This window comes from Nymphaea colorata, chromosome 1, assembly GCF_008831285.2.
Source record: "Nymphaea colorata isolate Beijing-Zhang1983 chromosome 1, ASM883128v2, whole genome shotgun sequence".
In the NCBI taxonomy this organism is placed as follows: domain Eukaryota; kingdom Viridiplantae; phylum Streptophyta; class Magnoliopsida; order Nymphaeales; family Nymphaeaceae; genus Nymphaea; species Nymphaea colorata.
The window spans coordinates 15,703,605-15,724,418 of NC_045138.2; the positions used below are offsets into that span (position 1 = coordinate 15,703,605).

At 44.8% G+C, this 20,814-nt stretch overlaps 6 protein-coding genes across 7 annotated transcripts; 5 read left to right on the forward strand and 1 right to left on the reverse strand.

The window, feature by feature from the left end:
• Positions 1 to 85: 85 nt before the first annotated feature.
• Positions 86 to 2,893, reverse strand: LOC116253842 (pentatricopeptide repeat-containing protein At3g26782, mitochondrial-like). The gene is made up of 2 exons (XM_031628804.2): positions 1,869 to 2,893; positions 86 to 1,772 (listed from the first exon to the last, which is right to left on the reverse strand). Exons 1-2 carry the CDS (start codon positions 2,891 to 2,893, stop codon positions 989 to 991), a joined length of 1,809 nt encoding a protein of 602 aa, XP_031484664.1. The 3' UTR covers positions 86 to 988.
• A 399-nt stretch (positions 2,894 to 3,292) lies between these two features.
• Positions 3,293 to 4,039, forward strand: LOC116253930 (uncharacterized). Its single transcript, XM_031628930.2, has one exon. The coding sequence runs from the start codon at positions 3,293 to 3,295 to the stop codon at positions 3,851 to 3,853; it is 561 nt and encodes a 186-aa protein (XP_031484790.1). The 3' UTR covers positions 3,854 to 4,039.
• A 932-nt stretch (positions 4,040 to 4,971) lies between these two features.
• LOC116253910 (uncharacterized) lies at positions 4,972 to 7,378 on the forward strand. 2 transcript variants are annotated; one of them, XM_031628915.2, is made up of 3 exons: positions 4,972 to 5,943; positions 6,032 to 6,199; positions 6,746 to 6,911. In XM_031628915.2, exons 1-3 carry the CDS (start codon positions 5,194 to 5,196, stop codon positions 6,767 to 6,769), a joined length of 942 nt encoding a protein of 313 aa, XP_031484775.1. In that variant the 5' UTR covers positions 4,972 to 5,193; the 3' UTR covers positions 6,770 to 6,911. The 2 variants fall into 2 exon arrangements, with proteins under 2 accessions (XP_031484775.1, XP_031484767.1); XM_031628907.2 differs by having other exon boundaries at positions 4,974 to 5,943; positions 6,032 to 6,203; positions 6,746 to 7,378.
• Positions 7,379 to 7,500: 122 nt separating this feature from the next.
• LOC116259482 (uncharacterized) lies at positions 7,501 to 12,061 on the forward strand. Its single transcript, XM_031637369.2, has 4 exons — positions 7,501 to 7,521; positions 7,879 to 8,787; positions 9,274 to 9,445; positions 11,429 to 12,061. The coding sequence occupies exons 1-4, from the start codon at positions 7,501 to 7,503 to the stop codon at positions 11,881 to 11,883; spliced, it is 1,557 nt and encodes a 518-aa protein (XP_031493229.1). The 3' UTR covers positions 11,884 to 12,061.
• A 135-nt stretch (positions 12,062 to 12,196) lies between these two features.
• Positions 12,197 to 13,832, forward strand: LOC116253927 (protein DOG1-like 4). The gene has a single exon (XM_031628924.2). The coding sequence runs from the start codon at positions 12,656 to 12,658 to the stop codon at positions 13,385 to 13,387; it is 732 nt and encodes a 243-aa protein (XP_031484784.1). The 5' UTR covers positions 12,197 to 12,655; the 3' UTR covers positions 13,388 to 13,832.
• Positions 13,833 to 16,981: 3,149 nt separating this feature from the next.
• On the forward strand, positions 16,982 to 19,782 carry LOC116252407 (subtilisin-like protease SBT3). The gene has a single exon (XM_031626645.2). The coding sequence runs from the start codon at positions 17,130 to 17,132 to the stop codon at positions 19,425 to 19,427; it is 2,298 nt and encodes a 765-aa protein (XP_031482505.1). The 5' UTR covers positions 16,982 to 17,129; the 3' UTR covers positions 19,428 to 19,782.
• Positions 19,783 to 20,814: the final 1,032 nt, after the last annotated feature.

Here is a 20,814-nt window from a genome sequence, read left to right on the forward strand (position 1 = left end):
AATAAGTAAAATAGAACAAGCTATGAAAAACAAAGATGAGGAAGGAAAGATGGAAGGCGCTGCATCGCACGGGCCTACATCCACAGGTCAAAGATTATGACTCCATTTTCTTTTATTTTCATGTTCAACAACTGAATATATATTTGGTGAGCATATTCTTGTTGTTCAACATAATAAAATTGACATCATGTTGGATATTTGTCAAACTGGATTTACCATCAAGTTGCACTCGACATACTAGTATCTGAAGACCTGGTGACCACATTCGACACTTTGAGGAACTGGCTCTGTTGCTGCCATGTGTGATGCATTATATTAAGGCCTAGCATATGTGAATCTGTGTAATGGCTACAAGCATGCATTTTCTCCTCGCTGTTATCTATTGCAGCTCTCTAGCCCCTAGCTTCTTCCATGCTCAAGGCTCCCAGGCCTAAGAAGCTGCTATCTTCTTCCCACTTCGACCCGAAATGGGGACAACCCTGAGTTCGTACAGGAAACAGACAAAAAATCTCATCTTTGTCTCTGGCAGGTGACAACTATGTGTTCAAACAGGAAAAGCTACTGAACTTTTGTTCCATGCAAATGCCTCATATGTCCCCTTTACAACGTCATCTCCATCACGTTCACAAGATCTGATGTGCCTGGCATGCTGAATATGTTAACCAGGTCAATTGAGACCAACCAAAACCCAGCTGAACTGCAGCATCTCGAAACGAATGTTTCAGTGAGATTAAGATAACTTGATGCTGAATCACCTCGATCGTTGCTTGTCTGAACTGATCAACTTCTGCAACCTTTACCATGGAAACTTGAACCATCACGACTCTTCATCGATCAAGCCAGTTGACAGAACTTCCGTATTGTTTCAGCGAAAGAACAGCATTAGTGAATCCCATTTCTATAGGGATTCGGCCATTATTCATAATAAAAGTACTTTTGTCAGATGAGCTCCGGACTGCAACGTCTCAGGAAATAAACAATCACTAAATTACCAATAATCCCCACATGAACATGACCCATCCTTGAAATGATGGAATCTATTTACATCCCTTACAATTATTTCCCTCTCCGTTATCTTAGAAATAAATTTTGTGGCCGTGTGACAGTCACCACAAACTCTAAGGTTCTTCATTATTCTAATTGTGGTACCTGGCGGAGTACTTATGAGTCCAAATGATATTGCAAGCCTTTCACTATGGGTGTACAAAATGCCAACCTTGAGCTCTTCGTCGACATCGTGCAACACAAAATTTGTATCTGGAACATATCCAGCTATTTCCATCTTTTTTGCTAGGACGTGAAGCATTTCGTATATTTCTTTAGATTGAGGATGAGTGTTATCCCCGATGCTGAAATAATGAGTTTTGTTATCAACTTCTATCCAAGTCCATCCAGGTGTCTTCTTTAAACTTTTGCTCGTCATCATCTCCCTCACCTTGGCTACATCTCCCCATCTTCCACCCTTTGCATATATGTTCGACAGCAGAACATAATAACCAGGATTTCTAGGCTGTAGCTCAAGAAGCTGATTAGCAGCTTCCTCAGCCAAGTCAACGTTCCCATGGATCCTACACGCTCCTAACATGGCTCCCCAAAGTCCTTCATCTGCTGTTATTTTCATGCCATTGATCAAATTGTATGCTTCATCAAGTCGTCCAGCTCTCCCAAGAAGATCAACCATGCAAGTATAGTGCTTCACATCAGGTTCTACGCCGTATTCAGGCATCACACAGTTAAAAAATCGATGACCCTCGTCAACAAGGCCTGCATGACTGCAAGCAGAAAGAATTGAAACAAATGTAATCCTGTTTGGCCGAACTCCTGAATCTATCATCAAGGGAAATAGGTCAAGAGCTTTTCTTCCATACCCATGAACCCCGTAAGCTGAAATCATTGCACTCCAAGAAATAACATTCCTCTGTGGCATCTCATCAAACATCTTCCTTGCAACACCTATGCACCCACATTTCGCATACATGCCAATCAATGCAGTGCCCAAGATCACATCCAAGGAAAACCCTCTCCTAGTTATATATTCATGTACTGCAACTGCTTCATGCATCGCGCCCAACTTTGCACATGCAAAAACGACTGTTACCATGGTAACTTTATCAGGAACTACTCCTTCCTTCTTCATCCTATCAAATAAGGCCAAAGATTCACTGGGAAGACCACTGTCCGCATAAGCAGCAATCATTACCGTCCAGGAAACCAAGTCTCTCTTACTCATTTTATCAAACAACTGTCGTGCTTCCTCCAAAACCCCGCACTTAGCGTACATGTCAACGAGAGCAGCCGTCACGAACAAATCCGATCGCAACCCAAACTTGAAAATCATAGTATGAATCTCTCTACCAACTTTCACACCGATCAAATCCCTGCACGCCCTGAGGGCAAAGGGCGCACTGTAATTATCAAGACGAAAGCCCGAACGAACCAACTCCCGGAAAACCAACAAGCAATTCCAGTAATCGCCAATCTTGGCAAACCCACCGATCATCACACTCCAAGAAACACAATCCCTTTTCTCCATTCGATCAAAGAGAACACGGGCATCGGCCATGAACTTAAACTGTGAGTAAGTGTAGAGGAGTTTGTTCGCGACGGCTGCGTTCTGGGTCATGCCCGTAACAGCCACTTGACCATGAACCTGCCTTACTTGGGCGACGGATTTGCAGGAGATTAGCAGGGAGATGAAGACCTGCTGGTCGGCGGAAGGTGGAAGAAGGGGTGGTGGGTCCTGGGTGTCCGGGAACGAGTCGGAAACTGCAACACAGGTAGAAAAGAAGCGCATCGACCGCAAATAACGCCATCTCCCCACCGTCCGGAAAATGTGAACAGGAGGTGCGGCGGCGGAGGAAAGGGAAGCAGTGAACAGAGTTAATGGGCACATCCCCTCCGGCGTCCGGTCACCTTCGAAACATTTGAACTCCAACGGACAGGAGCGGGAGCTCTCCAAGCGGGTCGATATTCGCCACTGAGTCGGAACAGAATAACCGATTCATGCGCATCCGGATCGGAAACCACCGAGTCGCCTGCCTGTTGGTCCGTACGAGGCGTGACTTGGTGGGGTTCGTATTGAGAGAAAAAGGAGAAAGAGCCATTACTTGAGAGAGACGGCATTAATCGGGTCGGGGCGGTATGCGATAAAAGTCGACCCGTAACGGCGACCGTAGCCCGTAGCCTGCAGCTCTCAGTCATTGAGTTCTCCGCCGGACACCGGAATTCCCTATATTTCCTCCTCTTCCCGCTTGTCCTATCAATTGGAAGTCTGGGGGGAGGAGAAGACGTCATGGGTCGTCTCGGAAGAGCTACACGAGTCGCCGCAGTAATTGGCGGAGCTGCCGCCCTCGTGCTGGCCGTCCGGCCGAAGGATCCCCAGTTCGAGCTTCTCTCCATCAACCTCACTGGCTTCCGCCTCCGGTTCGAACCTCCGTCCCTCGTCCCCCTCCTCGACATCGGGCTCGTCCTGACCGTCCACGCCACTAACCCCAACGTCGTCGGCGTCCGCTACTCCCGCTCCACCATGGCCATCTTCTACCGCGGGTCCCTCCTGGGCGAGGCCCACGTCTGCGCCGGCGAGCAGCGGCGCAACGCCTGCCGGATCCTCCGCCTCTCGGGGAAGCTGAACTGCCTCGAGATGGCCCACCAGCTCGCCGCGCTCGCCTCCGACCTCGCCCGCCGCGAGATGGAGCTCGCCGCGGAAACGCGGATAAAGGGGTCGGCGAACCTCCTCGGGTGGCCGCACCGCTTCCACATCGACGTCCACAGCCGCCTCAAGGTGGATCCACTGCTGCTGGATATCATGGAACAGGAGAACCGGTCCCGTCTCCAGTTGACGCTCTCCTCCTAGCCGGTGGAAGATCCTGTTTGGACGATGCCTCCCAAGTTCCTGAATTATCTTCTTCTCGTTCGCCCCCCGTTTCAGTGCTTTGGGACCATACCATGGGTAGCTTTACGCGGTTATGCTTGTAAAATCATGATCTTGGTCACATTCTCCATCGCAATTTATATGTAGACGCCAATTCTTTTGTTTTTCCTTCTGTTTCACGATCCATTCTGAGAGGTGAAATCCAAATCCAATCTGATTATAGAAAGTAGACACCCACCTGGATTAGAGTGATCCAAATCGTTCTAACTAGTTAAACTAATTTTGAACTTAATTATTAATAAAATATGAATTTTTTTGGTATTTAATAACTTAAAATATGTATTCAAATCTAATGAAATGTGCTTCTGGTTCGATAAAAAAAAAGCCGCTTTCTCACACGTTTTATTAGAGGGGCGTATAGATTATTTTATATAGAAAGTTTTTTCCACATTCTACTTTTTGACCCTTCTAGGAGAGAGCCTTCCATTTAGCTAGCACTAGCAGAGACATTTTGGTCATTTTCAACCTAATCCTTCGTTACGAGTCGATACAAGATCATTCAAAAATTACAGACAACCTCATGTGTTGTTAATAAAATAAATTATTAACACATATTTCATCGACGAATTAAAAACGAATGATAAGGGCTATTTCGGTATCAACAAAAAGGCCACTTTTAATAGGCGCATTGTATGAAATGGTTCAGTAGTTATGTATAAAAATACTACCAAGATTTAATATATGAAATTTCCCTTTCGAAATCTGGCCAATCAGTGATCAACACTAGGCTCCCGATGCTTAATATATAAAATATTCTTTTCCTAAACTGGCCAATGCCTGGTCCACACTAGGTTCGATTCCAGAACATTCACATCATATTCACAGTAAAATCTACACACCAAGACCTTGGGAAAAAGAATTTAGGTTCCTAGAATGCATGCTCTTGATATATGCATACTTCAAAAATGCCATGTTGTTATTTTTATTACATTATGTTTAGTATTTGATTATTAGATTTAGAAATAACATTCATGAAAACAAAAATGTCTTCATCTTTACCATATGCATTTTCATATACGAGACGAGTATGAACAATTCATACAACTATTGAAAAAGGAGAAAAGAGCTTCCACAAATTTGATTATTTAATTCGCATCTGCATGAAATTTGTCGAATCAAGAGGATGAGAGGGTGAGATTTAACGGGCGCTAGTGGACTGAACTTCGGCCTTGTACCGATTGTCTCTGCCGGCGCTATTTGGGAAGTTCAGCGGCTGCTCCTCAGCCAGGGAAGAGGCTTTTGCCGGGATTCTGGAGAGGCCCATGGAGAGGTCGGTCGGCGGGACGGAGTACAGCTGGTGCAGGACAGTCGCCAGCGGCACCGGCATCACCGTCCTGACGATCCTCCTCTCCCGCCCGCCGGAGCCCGCGGCTCTCGAGAAGGCCCTCCGCCGGATCCAATCGCGCCACCCCCTCCTCCGCGCCAGGCTCCAGTGGGGGGACCGCGGCCCCTGCCTCTCCCTCTCCCCCGAGCCGTACCTCTCCGTGGAGGTCGTGGATTCATCCGAGACCTCGGTCGTTCTCCGGAGCTCCGACGCCGGGGACCCCTTCCACGCTCTTCTTGAGCACGAGCTTAATCGGAACTCATGGCGGGAGACTCGGATCGAGACGCCCGCCGAGCTCTTCTTCGCGACGGTTTACCGGTTGCCGGACTCGAGGGCGGTCGTCGCCCTCCGATTGCACACCGGAATTTGCGATCGCGCCTCCGCCGTGAGCATCCTGCGGAACGTCTTGCAGTCCTACGGTGCGGAAGCCGCCGGCGGGACGGCGGCGGGAGACAGGGAGGGGCAAAATGGGAATGAGGAAGCGGGAGAGGTGCCAGGGGCGATAGAGGAGATGGTGCCTCAGGAGAAGGGGAGGAAGCCGTTCTGGGCGCACGGGGTGGACCTGCTGGGCTACTCCGTCGGCTCCTTGAGGTTCAGCAACCTCCAGTTCCGTGACACGACGTCGACTCGCGCGTCTCGGGTGGTTCGCTTGCAGATGGATAGGGACGAGACGGATCGCATTCTGAAGGTAACAACCATCAATCGTTGAACGCTACAGATCAAGTGAGATGCCACCATGATCATTCATTTTTCTCTTTACTTGTGATTTTGTCCAGGCATGCAAAGAAAGGGGAGGGATGACCCCGTCTGTGGCTCTGGCGGCGGCGGCCATGAAGGCCGCAAACTTTTCTAAGGAAGAACCAAGACCGCAAGTTGAAAGCTACGCCGTGGTCACCTTCATTGACTGCAGAACTATTCTGGATCCTCCCCTTCAACTGGATCATGTAGGTATGCCTTTACTGGATACTTCCCCTGGACTAAGGATGTCTTATGGTTTGTTTGACAAAGAAGGATTAAGGTGGATTCGTGGAACAACTTAGAAAATGTTCAATTAATCTGCCCAATTTGTAATGTAGATTCATGCAACAGTTACAAACTGTACCATTTTCCAAACGAAACCTTAAGGTGCTAGGCTGATTAGGAGTAAGCTAGAGATTTTTATCACATTAACAGTTGAGAGAAAGCAAGGAGAAAAAGCTGTAATTAATTCATGCTTAGACGACTAAAATGCTCTGTCTTTTTTTTTTTTTTTTTTTTTTATTTTCTCTCAATAAACCATATGAACTAAAGCTGATTTTAAATGGGTCTTGCATCGAAGGGTTGTTTCTTTATATATGTGTGCATGTAAATATACCAGATCTTCATAAATGTGCTACTTTGTAAAATGAAAGGTATTTATACAGGGAAACTAGATTATGGGTAGTGATACTAGGTTTATATTCTTTGAGTTTTTGTGCTAATTTGAGTATTGAACTTGGGTGGCTTTATAGGGTTCTACCACTCGGCGATACTGAACACGCTGAGAGTAAACAGCCAAGAAGAAGTATGGGACACGGCAGAAAGATATTTCAATGCCCTCACAAACTCAATGAGGTGCAACAAGCACTTCACTGACATGGGGGACCTCACTTTCCTCATGTGCAAGGCCATCGACCACCCTCCTGCAACTCCTTGCTCTTCCTTGAGGACCTCATTTCTTGGTGTCTTCGAGTCGCCCATAATTGACGACGACGATGGCGATAAATGGCGGCAGGAGATCGGCGTTGAGGACTATGCCGGCTGCACGTCGGTTCACGGCGTCGGCCCGTCCATGGCGTTCTTCGACACGATCAGAGGCGGCCGGCTGGATTGCACATGTGTTTATCCTTGGCCTCTTCATTCTAGGGAGCAAATTGAACAGCTGGTTCTGAACATGAAAAGCCTTCTCTTAGCCAACATATGAAGGAAGCCCGCTTTGCTTTTTCAATTTTCAAAGCCTAAAGTTTGCCTGAGCTTGTTTAGCAGTCATGGTTCATGGACAATTCAAAAGGAAATACTTTTGTGCCGTATTTTTATTCTTTTTCTTGCTTAATTTACACCACTCTCTGAATCTAAGTATGATATAATATTTTCCAAATCATTCACCTTCGTGCTTTATGCTTTGGCTGTTTCAACAAAATTTGAAATCGTGAGCTGAGATTTTCTTTTAAAAGTTTCTTTGCTAAAAGTTGTAAAAGAAGTACAGCCAACACAACCAACTGCACTAATGGTTGGGCCAAAAGTGGACGTAGCTAACTTGAAATCGACAAAGTCCCCAAACTAAACCGACTTTATGCGCTGTTCTTTTTTGCTTTTAAGAAAATTGCCGTTTATATGCATTTTTTATTTTTATTTTTCTTTTTTAAAAACGACTTTTGAGTGTTTTTGGTCGATTCACAAGCGGTTCAGCTGAATCCGCGAATCATCTGATTTACCGAATCGGCAACTCTCTCGATTCGGTTTAGGAACCGATTTTACAGTATTGCTAAAAAGGATTTGGATTTGGATACGAGAGTCGATCGATCTGGATCGGTTCGTCCCGTTTCGGGTCCGGTAAAGCTCACGTGATAAGCCCAAAAAAGCATTGCTAAAAGCCTAAAAGTAGTGGCAAAGAAAAAAAGATCATCCGACGAGGGCATTTCCGTCATTAAATTGGAAGTTGAGAAGTCTCAACCTCGAGTTCATCGGGCAGCACTTTTTCTGCTCCCTGGTCATTTCTCCATCCTCAGGGAAGAGAATATTTTTCGGTGTTTCCCAAAATGGCCCTGGAGAGGCAGGCGGGGGGACGGAGTACAGCTGGTGCAGGGCCGTCACCGGCGGCACCGGCATCACCGTCATGGCGATCCTCCTCTCCCGCCCGCCGGAGCCCGCCAGGCTCGAGAACACGCTCCGCCGGATCCAATCGCGCCACCCGCTGCTCCTCGCCAGGCTCCAGTGGACCGACCGCAACCCGACCCTCTCCCTCTCCCCCACGCCCTATCTCTCCGTCGAGGTAATCGATTCCGGGGCGACCTCGGGCGTCCTTCAGAGCTCAGACGCCGGAGATCCCTTCCACGCCCTCCTGGAGCACGAGCTCAACAGGAACTCGTGGCCGGAGACTCGGATCGAGACCCCTGCCGCCCTTTTCTTCGCGACGGTCTACCAGCTGCCGGATTCCAGGGCGATGCTCGCCCTCCGGCTCCACACGGCAGTATGCGATCGGGTGTCGGCGGTGGCGATCCTGTGCGACCTCAGGCGGATGTACGGCCAGGAGGCTGCGGCCAGCGAGACGGCGGGCGGGGGAGAGGAGAAAAATGGGAATGAGGAGGCGGGAGAGGTGCCGGGGGCGATCGAGGAGATGGTGCCTCAGGAGAAGGCGAGGAAGCCGTTCTGGGCGCACGGGGTGGACCTGCTGGGCTACTCCCTCGGCTCCATGAGGTTCAGCAACCTCGACTTCCATGACACGACGTCTGCTCGGGCGACTCGGATGGTTCGCTTGCAGATGGACCGGGACGACACGCATAGGCTTCTAGAGGTACCGAAGTACTAGCAAAGTTACTTACGTCTTTTCCCTTTGTCTCTTTTTGAACGTGAACAACTTGAACTTGGCTCTGATCCGTATCGAGGGCTGATGCTCGTCGGCGTATTTCTTTTCTTGATTCAAAAATAAGATAAAAATGATTCACAATAACTCGGAAACAAGAAAACCTCTAGAAGAAAATCCATACCAACTGATGACTTTTTGCGAGAAAAACGCAATGCCTGTCGATCGCTTCGCTACGAGATGAGATACTGACAAAACTCGTCGCAATTCACGAGTCAAGCTCAGCCTGTACTCTTTAATTTGGTGGCCGGGATTCATCTCCGGTTGAAGGAAAAAACAAAAAATAAAAATTGAGCTGAACTGCTTTGAGCTACTTGGCGTAATTTACCGAGCTAAATTTTGCCGAATTCTTTTCTTTTCCTCCTCAAGCTTTGGTGTGGCTTGTGCGATTTCACATGGTTCGTTGTTACTGGGTAGGCATGCAGGGAGAGAGGTGTCAAGCTGGGTATCGCGCTGGCAGCGGCGGCATTGAAGGCGGCGAACAACTCCAAGGAGGAGGGGAGCAGGCCTCAAAGTGAGAACTATGCTGTCGTCACCATCGTCGACTGCCGACCGATTCTGGCGCCTCCCCTCCAAGCTGATGACACAGGTACTCCTTTTCTGAAATTCTATAGGAAAATGGCATTTTGATCATTGAACAATGCTTAGTATCGGCACTGGAGGGTCAAGAAAAATACATACAGAATTGGTGGGCCTTATTGGTCGTATAGAATTCGCTCCAGTAACCTTGATTTTTGGAAGTCATGATTGGAATAGATAATTAAACTTGATGGAAATAGCATTTATGTAGAGAGTGCCCCACTTGTTCTAAAGACTGTCACAGAAGAAGCAGTGCGTCTCGATTGTTCGAAATAACCCAAGTAAAACGTTGAGACATTAGACAATAATCTTTCAAATTATCCAACGTAGATGCACCCCAATTGAACCCTTCCCGTATTTCACCAAAGAACTGCCAAACCCCCTTGGTCCCCTGTGTTCAACCTTTGCATCTTCTTCATCTTGATAGGCCTCAAATTCAACTATCTAGATGGGCAAATTTCTGGTTGGCTTTCTGCTATGCAAAATTGTACTTGTATCTTCTGCCAAGAACATTTCATTTGAGAGGCTATTTGACATGAATAGGCTCTTGTAGTTTACATGGGGCGGACCAATTTGTTATAGCCTTCCATGGGGATCGATTTGTGAAGAGACGTTGGAGTCGGCTTAAAGCCTAGCTGAAATGGACCCACTTCTGTTCGTGGGTACATGTTCATTTATCATCCCTCAAAAGGCTGACCGCCAGCCGATTAAGAGTCAAGAGTTGGCCCTTTGTTGGGAGAACTTTGTCTACTTGGCCCGGTGATTCATGACTAGGCTAGGTTCAGGTTTTTGTTCAACTCCTGCCCAGCCTAGAGTCTGTCTGGTTAAGTTGCAACCAGGCCAAAATAATCTACCGTCGACTGCTTGCAACTATGGATGTAGTAAGGTAAACTATGGTCTTAGGCTTATGCGTTTTCTGGTTGGGCCCTTGACACGAGAATGACTAAAGGTAGGCTCACTTCTTTAAATGCAACGTTCAGTTTTCATGTGAAGATTATGACACACCAAGCTTTTATCATGAGGAAAGCATAACTTACCTAAAGGAATTGTTAGAGTGGGGCAGGCGATGTGCGTGGGCAGGCGATGTGCGTGGGCAGTTGAAGTTTGATTTTTCTATGGGAATCAGTCCTTGCGCAAACCAATACTGTGTATGCCTCCCGGGTCGAGGAGGCCCTTTGAGGTTTTACTACTGTCTCTATGAGGATTTAGAACAAGGTTTTCACCATTGAATTTTGAAAGCACTTCTCGGGACTTGCCAGTCCAATTCAGGTCATTGCGAGAGGGGAGGAACCCACCTCCCTTGCTTTTCGGTGCAAGTTGAGTTGAGGTAAACAAGGATGGATTCAGTGATTGATATCGAAAACTTAAAACTGAGGGTCTGCACGGGCGACACTAAGCTTGGCATAGCTATGGTACTGAGGTTAATGTTAGGCCTTCCTTGAATTTTATGCCTTCCTCCGATCCAGGAATTAGGATACTGTTGAATTGCTTACCAATTGTTTCATTCTATATATGTTATAATTTCAACCTTGACCAAATAAATAGTTGTGTGCTACAGCATATGCTGTATAAATGATTGTTTTCCAGAATTTAATTATCAAAGTTGTCTTCTATAGGTGAACTTTAATGAAACTAGAACATAGAGATAGACTCCTGGATGGCCTATCCTGGATATGAATGCAGTGTTACAAGGAGAAAAGAAATTCAATGGTTAGAGCTTCCTTAAATGCCATAGGTTACAAAATCTTATCTGGTCAACCAAGAGTCCATTGAAAAGGTTTGAGCCACAAATGTCAGATATATGTGGCTCGGATTTCCAAAAGGTAACATCAGAAACTAATTTCTGCAGTACAACTGAAAATCTGTGTAACTGTATTTTACCTTATCTGAATTTGAAAAATTTTGACTCGTGAGGTGGATCTGGATGGAGTTCCCAGCCGTTTGCAAGGCCCTATACCAACTAACGTCTAAACTTGATTGCCTGTGCTTGTAGGTTTCTATCACTCAGCAATCTTAAACACACAGAGTGTGAACAGCCAGGAGGATGTGTGGGAGACGGCAAAGAGATACTTCGACTCCCTCTCAAACGCAATGAGGTGCAACAAGCATTTCACTGACATGGGAGACCTCAACTTCCTTATGTGCAAGGCCATTGACTACCCTCCTGCGACTCCCTACTCTTCCATGAGGACCTCATTCATTGGTATCTTCGAATCGCCAATAATTGATGACGATGACAGTGTCAATGAATCATGTTCGGAAATAGGTCTGGAGGACTATGTCGGCTGCTCATCGGTTCACGGCGTTGGTCCGTCCATTGCATTCTTCGACACCATCAAAGGTGGCAGGCTGGATTGTGCATGTCTTTATCCTTGGCCTCTTCATTCTAGGGAGCAAATGGAGCAGCTGGTTGCGAACATGAAGACCCTTCTCATAGCCAGTGCTTGAAGGATGATGGGGCGAGCGCTGGTGGTTACTCAAGCAAGGGTCAGTGGAATTATTGTGAGATTAGAGGAGTCTAAATACGACCATAAAGTATGGTAGTGAATATTGGGTGCCAAATAAGCTTATTATGTGACATGACAAGTATATTTCATCATACAAAAAGCAGAAGCCCCTAGCTTTCCCTTATTCTCCCAAGTACAAGCAATTCTGGTAGAGTTCTTGATTTCCTTCAACTTGAAAAATCTATAGTGTAATCATCTAACCATGCACTTGAAAAAACTCTCTCTCTCTCTGTGTGTGCTCGCGGCAAGAGATAGGCCCTGTATATCGAGTCATGACTATTCTTCGACTTGAAAATCGTAACTCTACATCATCAGCTCGGCTAATTCGACTTAATTTCGGATTTTTGGAACAACCATAATTGAAAGCAGAAGAAAAATTAAATATACACCGACATAAACGCCTGAGGAGAATGTCATGACATCATCTCCATTTATGAACCTCAAAGTCACAACTTAAACTAAAACAGAGTTTTGTCGTAGCTCCATATAAACCACAATGAGAAAAGAAGCTATCTAAAGCATCCAAAAACGCTTTATAGAACAGAGCCTATAGAAATACAACACTTGAGCAGGCTCAAGAGTTATACGCCATTAGAGAAATCAGAGGTAGAAAAGTGGGCGGCCGTAGCTACCAGGTGCACCAATATATAGTGGGGCATTTGCAACCAAGCTTCTCGTCTTTACCTCTGTTCCCTTCACAGCACGAGCAGGCGATGGCGTCCCCAGCAGAAGCAAGGGAGGATAGGGAGGAGGAAGCGCTGGAGCAGTTCTACGAGCGGTGGCTGCTCAACCAGGAGCGGTTCATGGAGCAACTCCAGTCTTTCACCAACACCAGCGTCCAGGAGAAGGTGGTGCAGCCCCTCGTTGCCATGGTCCTAGACCACCACCGTCAGCTCTTTCGTGCAAGGCGGTCGGCGGCGAGACTCAACATCACCGCCGTCCTCTCCCCACCATGGCTCACCCCCTTCGAGAAGTCCATAACGTGGATCGGCGGGTGGCGCCCTCGCACGCTGCTCCGGATCGCCGCCACCGCTCTGGCCGCGACCCTTCGGGACGATCAGCGCCGCCGGATGGAGCGGCTGCGGGCCGAAGCGGTCGAGCAGGAGGATGGGCTGTCGAGGCAGATGCAGAGTTTCCAGGACGCCGTGGTGAACCGCCGGGTGGTGGAGCTCGCCCGGCGGCAGGGGCAGCTGCGGAACGGCGAGCTGGACCGGGCGAGCGCCTGCCTGGACCTGGTGCTGGAATGGGAGAGCGCCGCGCTGGAGCTGGTCCTGGCCTGGGCGGACAGCCTTCGGCTCGCGACGCTGAGGAACGTGGTGAAGTTGCTGAGCCCCATCCAGTCGGCGTCGTTCTTGGCCGCCACCGCTCTGTGGCATCTTCAGGTGAGAAGGTGGGGGAAGCTGCAGCAGCAGAGGAGTGTCCATGGAGGAAGCAGTGCACAATGAGCTTCTTCCACGCTTCCCCGTACTCTTTTCTGATCCGCACCATCAAAGAGGCCCATACAATATAGTTTAGGTGTCTTTCACTCTTTTTCTGAGCACCATCCTCAACCATGTGCTTCCATAGTTTTGGTGTTTGTAGTTACAGACTCTGCTCTAGCCATGGCTCTCTTTTCTGTGTTTAATTACTCCCTGTATACATCTCCTATCTTAGTAGTGGTACCTTTCTAGAGCGGACGCTTGTTGTTTCATAGAAATGATCGTAATACAATTACCCCATGGTTAAATCACCGATGTTTGATGTAATATATATTAAAAAAAACTTCAAGATATGAAACAAGAAAACAAGTTTCACCCTGAAAGTGTGTCTCTCTGAATATATCCATAGGAGAGATCATGGTGGGAATCATCAATATTTGCATTTCGATTAACAACAGATCGACAACTATGACCGATGACCTCTTCCTTTCCAGAGTTGTTTTTTTTGGGGTTGTTTCAGGATATGGTTAGAGGCTCAAATGAAAGCTAGGGTGATGGAACTGAACAGTTACAGAAAGAGTCGCTGCATGCCTGGCTCTTTGCTTTTTTATTAGAAGCCATTTGAATCATCATGCTTATCTTTATAATTTCTTCGGTATACGTGGTGGTGCACGGGCGCATGCATGGACGAGGGTGCTCACCTGGCACGCTCAGCAAATGCCAGAAGTCTCCAGGCTGCCTGACAGAAACAAAGTCTGCCGGAACACAGACGCGAGCACTGAAAGGGTGAGGTGATCAACGGAAGTGAAGGGTGATCTCTCTCTCTCTCTCTCTCTCTTCTTTCCTAATGTTTACTCAAAACCACCACCGACAGCCCTCATCTTTACGGCCTCCAGGGTTTTAGCCTGTTTTGCTTCGAGGTTTGGAGGGTTTTAGCTTGTTTTGTTTTGAATTTCGGATGAACTTATGATCTATCATTTAACATGGGTATTGGGTTTGTCCATTATTTAGAGCATGACAGCGATTACAAGATTCAATCTTCGAATCTAAATCACCTTACCACTTAGTTGTAGTTGTGCCTCCTATGAGGTCATTTGCCCAGTAAGAAAACGTTTGATCAGATTCATGTATTGTTTTGTACTCCCCCTTCTTTTCTTGGTTAAATTGTAGAGGACAAATAATGGTGTACTAATATAGGCGTCAGCTTCATCATAATGGCGGAAGTGAGATCGAGTTATGTGCGTGTGTTTTTTTTTAAGGTAATTAAAATACATTTAAACTAGTTTTAGAATCAATAATAGATGAACATCAGGCTTGTGAAGCTTTCGTGCGTCGACTAAAATGCATGCCTTCATTTAAATAAAAAGAAACCTTTTTGTAAGGATAGAAAAAGAAGTCGAAAAAATGAAAAGACTTAAAATGATACTTTTCTTCAATAATTACAAAAACGTTCCTTTCTGTCTTTTGGTGTACGTATGTTGCGTGTACCGAGCGATGCACGCAAGCCAGTCTTTGCATGGGTATTTTAGTCTTTTAACAAGGATTTATTTAATTCTACAAAGAAGGTCTTTGGTTCCTTAGGAAGAGTATTTTTGTCATTTATGGGCCCTCATTAAGCCTAGGCACCACCGATTTCGGGCCGGTCTGATATTGTATTGGGTCGGCTTGATTAAATTTTTATATTTTTATTTAATAATAATATTTATCTTATTATTAAAGTATATTTTATATTCAAAATTTTTTATTTATATTTAAAATAATTATTCTATTTATTGTAATCGGGCCGAGCCAAATTGGACCTGGGCTCGGGTTGGCCCAGGCCCCACTGTCATTGCATTTCAATCTAAATCCAAATCGAAATATATGAACATCAAACAAAGCAGACTAATCTAAATCCAAATCCAAATATACAAACAGATATGGTTAAGTCATATACCGACATCGTTAAAAAGCCATGCGCTTGACACTTGGTAGGCCCCAACCATCAGATATGAAAACAAGGTTGAAAATATTGATATGGGCACCATATTTTGTTTTTTCATCCCATACCTATTACTATGTGTCACTAATTTTTTCTTTTAACTTTTCAAATTTGAAAAAAAATTTAAACAGTTCTAAATTGATCTTCAAAAATTTAAAAAAAAAAATGTAAACCTGTATCAATCCTGAACAGTAACTTCACCCACTGAGCTTGTGCTTGCTTCAGCATTACCTTACATTTAACCTTTCGTGCTTGACACCATTCCCATTCTCCTATTATCGCCTGCAGAATTTTGTTAAATGCAAATTGTGATCGGCTTCTTGGTAGTCTTCTTTGATTCATGCTTCTGTACTTGTCTAAATTAATCACGTACCTTTCGTAAGTTAGCAGTACGCTATGGAACTCTCACTGCGGTACTGCATCAGGGTGGCAGTACACGTCAATGGCTTCTATTGATTGGAGTAATTTTCTTTCTTGCTGATCACTTTATGAAGCAGATTTGACGTCATATTCTTCAATTGTTTAATTCCATGATGTATACACTACAACAAGATGATGACAACTGCTGTTCATTTAATGGAAAAAAAAAAGTTGTGCAGGATTCAAGTTTAAGCTTTCAGCAGCAGAGTTGGCAGGCATTGCATAATGTGGTAATAATCCATCTATGAAAACCTTGCTACTTGGAAAAATATGTGGATTGAAAATTTTGTCTTTGTTGCCTCAAAGTAGTGGGTTGTTAACCTTATGTTCATCTGAAAAATTTTATTTGTTTCTCTACCTGATTGCAGAAAAATTGCATGTTTAATCATCAAGAGAACAATAAAACCTTTTTAGTCTACAATTAATTCCTACATACATTTTTAAGTGTGTTCACAAAATCTCGTGAGACACCACCCCTAGGAGGTATAGTCATGAAATGTTCTTATATTAATCACATCACACTCTAATTACATTTCTACGAGTGATGAAATTTTAGTGGAGAAACAAAAATTTGAGACTCGATCTTGTGTTTGATTTGATCGACTGATCTATTTTTAGACAAAGCATCTTGAGTCACTCCATCCACTCATTCAATTACACTCTAAGATACCTCGCGAAATATGGAAACGTATGAAAAAAGGAGAAGTAACCAAAAGTTTCATATTGAGTAACAAGAACAAAAACATTCATATGTACAATTAGGTTCCACCAAAGCCTATAAACATATACAAGTTAAATATGGAACATACAACTCGCTTACTGAAAAAACAAGTTGGCAGATGCGATCTACAGCTTGGTGTAAAAATCTGGTTTTTTTCAGACATGTAAGATTAGTTCTCCATCCACGGCTTAATCCCGAACATGCTGCTATATGGGGATTACATATTTACCACCAGCCAATTTGAATGTCATGATCCATCATGGTGTTGTTGCATTTAGAATTGGTTTTGGTTGCCCTGTAATTGCCTTTTTAATTGCTGTGCTTACCTGTTGATCGTTTGGCACTCAACCTGGATGAAGTATGTCGCTGCAACAAGTTGATTTCTTGGAACCATAATCAAGAAACAATATTTCAATGCCCACGCAATCTTGCTGATGCCAATAATATAATTTTAACTCGTGAGAGAGAGAGAAAGAGACAGAGACACAGAGAGGTGGCGTGTAGTTGCCTAGTTGGCCCTTTTTTATATCAAATAGTTGTACAGAAGGGTTAAAAAATCGTACTGACTTGGCTAGAAAAAAATTGTATTATATGGGCATGATCACTGCCTTATATAACTCCTTTCTTTCTCTTGTCTTCTCCCACAAATGCCCACCACCATGAGAATACCAATGGCTAGCCTTGCTTTCTTTATGGTCATGGAAACTTTGCTGGTTTCTGTGGTCCATTCTGTATCAATATCATCCGGAACAGATGCGTACATCGTTCACATGGATGCTGCGGCCATGCCCAAGGTCTTCACAGGAACTCATCATTGGCACGAAGCCATTCTTGCTTCGGAAAGCTTGGTAGAGCCTCAGATGGCCTCCGCCGGATCTAGGCTTCTCTACTCTTACAATCAAGTAGTGAACGGCTTCAGTGCATCTCTTTCTAAAGCTCAACTGGAACAGATAAGGAAGTCCCCTGGTTTTCTATCAGCTTACCAAGATAAGGTGCTCACCATTGACACCACACACACATTTGAATTCCTTGGCCTGAATGCAGAATCGGGCATGTGGCCGAATTCTGACTACGGTGAAGGTATCATAATTGGAGTTATAGACACTGGTATCTGGCCAGAGAGCAGGAGCTTTGGTGATGATGGCATGAGCGATGTACCAACAAGGTGGAAGGGTGAATGCCAGGACAATCCTGACTTTTCTGCTTCAATGTGTAACAGGAAGCTGATCGGTGCCCGGTTCTTCAACAGAGGCCTGCTAGCTCAATATCCTAGCCTCTCTGATACAATTATAAATTCAACCAGAGATTATGATGGACATGGGACTCACACTTCATCAATTGCAGCAGGAAATTGTGTAATGAATGCTTCTTACTTTGGATACGCGAGCGGTAGGGCATGTGGAGTAGCCCCTCGTGCTAGATTGGCAGCCTACAAGGTCTTCTGGGATGGCATAGGCTTCTCCTCGGATCTGCTTGCAGCATTCGATCAAGCAATTTCTGATGGAGTTGACATAATTTCTGTATCTATGAGCCTTCGATCTGCTTCCCTCTATGAAGACCCAATTGCTATAGCATCCTTTACAGCAATGGAGAAAGGTATATTTGTCTCAGCCTCTGCTGGAAATCAGGGACCTATGTCAAAATCAGTTAGAAATGTAGCACCTTGGCTACTAACAGTAGGAGCGACCAACATTGACAGGAAATTTTTGGCAACTGCAATTCTAGGCAATGGAGTTGAGGTTTTAGCGGAGTCTCTATATTTTGGAAATGCATCTCTCAACTCATTGCCACTGCATCATTCCAGTGACTCTGAGGCCTGCAACAGTGTTGAAGTGCTCAACAACATAGGTTACAAGGTTGTTATATGCAAATGTCTCAGTGAAGCCATAAACACTCAGCTGTTTGTGATTTCGAATTCTAAAGTGGCGGGAGCCCTGTTCCTCACCAGCTACCCTGTTCAGCTACTGACAAATAGGTATGTGACTCCGGCAGCAATATTGAACCCAAACGATTCTTCTCTTGTTCATGACTATGTTAGCAGTAGCGACAGTCCAATTGTGAGCCTGCGTTTTGGTAAGACTGTCACAGGTACCAAGCCAGCGCCTTCTGTAGCCTCCTACAGCTCAAGGGGGCCATCACCAACTACACCAATGATCTTGAAGCCCGACCTTGTCGCGCCGGGAACTCTTGTGCTGGCCTCATGGCCGATGAACTCATCAGTGGTTACAGTCCATGAACAGCCTCTCTTCAGTGAGTTTAATCTGATGTCTGGCACCTCAATGGCATGTCCTCATGCATCAGGGGTAGCTGCACTACTCAAGGCCACTCACCCTGATTGGAGTGGCGCTGCAATTCGATCTGCCATGATGACTACTGCTGATGTTCTAGACAACACAGAGAGCCCAATTGCAAGCATAATTAGAGATGCCCAACCGGCAACACCATTAGATATGGGCTCAGGTCAGCTCAGCCCCAATAAGGCCATGGACCCTGGCTTGGTTTATGACATCAGTCCCCAAGACTATGTCAAATTCCTCTGTGGTTTGAATTACACCAAGGAACAGATGCAAACCATCACAGGAAAGTCCTTGAACAATGACACTTGCTCAGAAGCAAATCTGGATTTGAATTATCCTTCCTTCATTGCTACCTTCAAGTTCTCAGAGCCTAGTCACATGAAAAAATTTAGCAGGACTCTAACCAATGTCGGAGATGGGAATGCTACTTATACAGCAAAATTGACTTCTTTGGATGGATTTAAGGTTACTGTAATTCCACAAACGCTTGTATTTAAAGAGAAGAAGAGCAAGGCCTCTTTCACTTTGTCAATAGAGGTCAGAAACCCAAAATTCTCAATGGGCTTGGCAGTAAGTTCATTGAGTTGGGTTGATGACAGAGGAAAATACAAGGTTACAAATCCTATAGTGGTTATGCTGCTCGCTTAAAAAAATGCTGCTCATTTATGCTAGATATTCATTTTCTTGATCAAAGTGGGGAGCTCCTGATGGTGGTTGGCAAGAAAATTTAGGCCTTCATCCACTAAAAGGCATTCGTTCAAGGAATAAGTTTCAGTTGATTGTGCTTCATTCACAATTCACACACAAGAACAGAAAAGGCTGCTTCTGCACCCAGCAATTTCACAAAATAGCTTTTAATAATTCTTCCTTTTCTTCATTTTTTCCAGCCAAAAGAATGGTGTTGAGATTAAGAGGATTCAGATTCGTTTTACCTTTATTTTGTCATTGTAAGTGTATCCATTTAAAGTATTTTTTGTTGAGTCAAGAAAAAATTGTGCATTGATCCTGTAAATGTTAACGATAAATAGAAGGATACCCATGTATATTCTTTCAATGAAAGATTTCATAAAAGAGTCCCATTTAGAGATTAATCGGGCACTTCTTCTCTCATATCGATCTGTGTGAAGAACCCAATCACTGTCTGAAGGCCTTCTGGTTAAAAGGAGTTAAAGAGTTTCATACCCGAATGGCATCTCTCAGTACATTTCTGCCTAACCTCAACTTGCAATGATAAAGAAAAAAACTGGTGTTGGGCTACTTAGTCCAGCTATTGTATATTCTGCCATTATGTACAAAACATCTGTCAACATGGCGAGTGCGAGCTCCGTCCATGTGGTGGGAGGTTGGTCCTAAGATGTTTATGTCAAAGTAGGTCAATAATTCAATATTATACAGGATGGCATAAACTGATAGGAGTCTGCCTGACCTGAACTCACAGCCAAAACAGAACAGGATGTAAAGGGGAAAGGAGAAGAAATGGACAATCCAACAACTGTTAGGTATGACAGCTCCTAGTGGCAAATGGAATTGCATCAGGATAAGGTGGTCCCTTGTTTTAGACTCATTCCAATTATGTGCTGCTCGGCCAACTTGAGACATGTTCCGTGATGATTCATGAATGCAAGGAGGACACTAAACATGTGATCGAGTCACGTGTCCAAACACAGGTTTGACTCATTCCTTTGAGGGATCATGGCCGGACATGATGGCACAACACTTTTTCAATTTCATAAGATATTTAGAAATATGAAGATATTGAAGTGCTTAGTTTATGGGCGACCACAAATCGGTGTGTCTACACGTGTTTGACACAAAGCGGGAATTGGTGGGCAATCTCTTCAAATTTTTGAAAGGTTCAAGGAAGCGGGAAACAAGTAGGAAGCGACATTGGAGAACTGTTAATTGGAAAGTGATATGTTGGATCATGTACAATAATAATGAATTGAAGTAAATAAGTATAAAAATAGCTCTATCATGTAGGAAATGGTGTCCAATAAGCAGAATTTATAGTACTTTTTTGTTGAAATATTTGCTG

Bases quoted from the DNA above. Each gene is read 5' to 3' on its own strand.
- LOC116253910 (XM_031628907.2), top strand. From the start codon at position 5,194: ATGGAGAGGTCGGTCGGCGGGACGGAGTACAGCTGGTGCAGGACAGTC. The intron at 5,944-6,031 runs GTAACAACCATC...GATTTTGTCCAG, and splicing joins AGACGGATCGCATTCTGAAG to GCATGCAAAGAAAGGGGAGG. The intron at 6,204-6,745 runs GTATGCCTTTAC...GTGGCTTTATAG, and splicing joins CCTTCAACTGGATCATGTAG to GGTTCTACCACTCGGCGATA.
- LOC116259482 (XM_031637369.2), top strand. From the start codon at position 7,501: ATGGTTGGGCCAAAAGTGGAC. The intron at 7,522-7,878 runs GTAGCTAACTTG...GCCTAAAAGTAG, and splicing joins TGGTTGGGCCAAAAGTGGAC to TGGCAAAGAAAAAAAGATCA. The intron at 9,446-11,428 runs GTACTCCTTTTC...CTGTGCTTGTAG, and splicing joins CCTCCAAGCTGATGACACAG to GTTTCTATCACTCAGCAATC.
- LOC116253842 (XM_031628804.2), bottom strand. From the start codon at position 2,893: ATGTGCCCATTAACTCTGTTCACTGCTTCCCTTTCCTCCGCCGCCGCA. The intron at 1,773-1,868 runs GTATGGAAGAAA...TTCTGCTTGCAG, and splicing joins TCAGCTTACGGGGTTCATGG to TCATGCAGGCCTTGTTGACG.
- LOC116252407 (XM_031626645.2), top strand. From the start codon at position 17,130: ATGCCCACCACCATGAGAATACCAATGGCTAGCCTTGCTTTCTTTATG.
- LOC116253927 (XM_031628924.2), top strand. From the start codon at position 12,656: ATGGCGTCCCCAGCAGAAGCAAGGGAGGATAGGGAGGAGGAAGCGCTG.
- LOC116253930 (XM_031628930.2), top strand. From the start codon at position 3,293: ATGGGTCGTCTCGGAAGAGCTACACGAGTCGCCGCAGTAATTGGCGGA.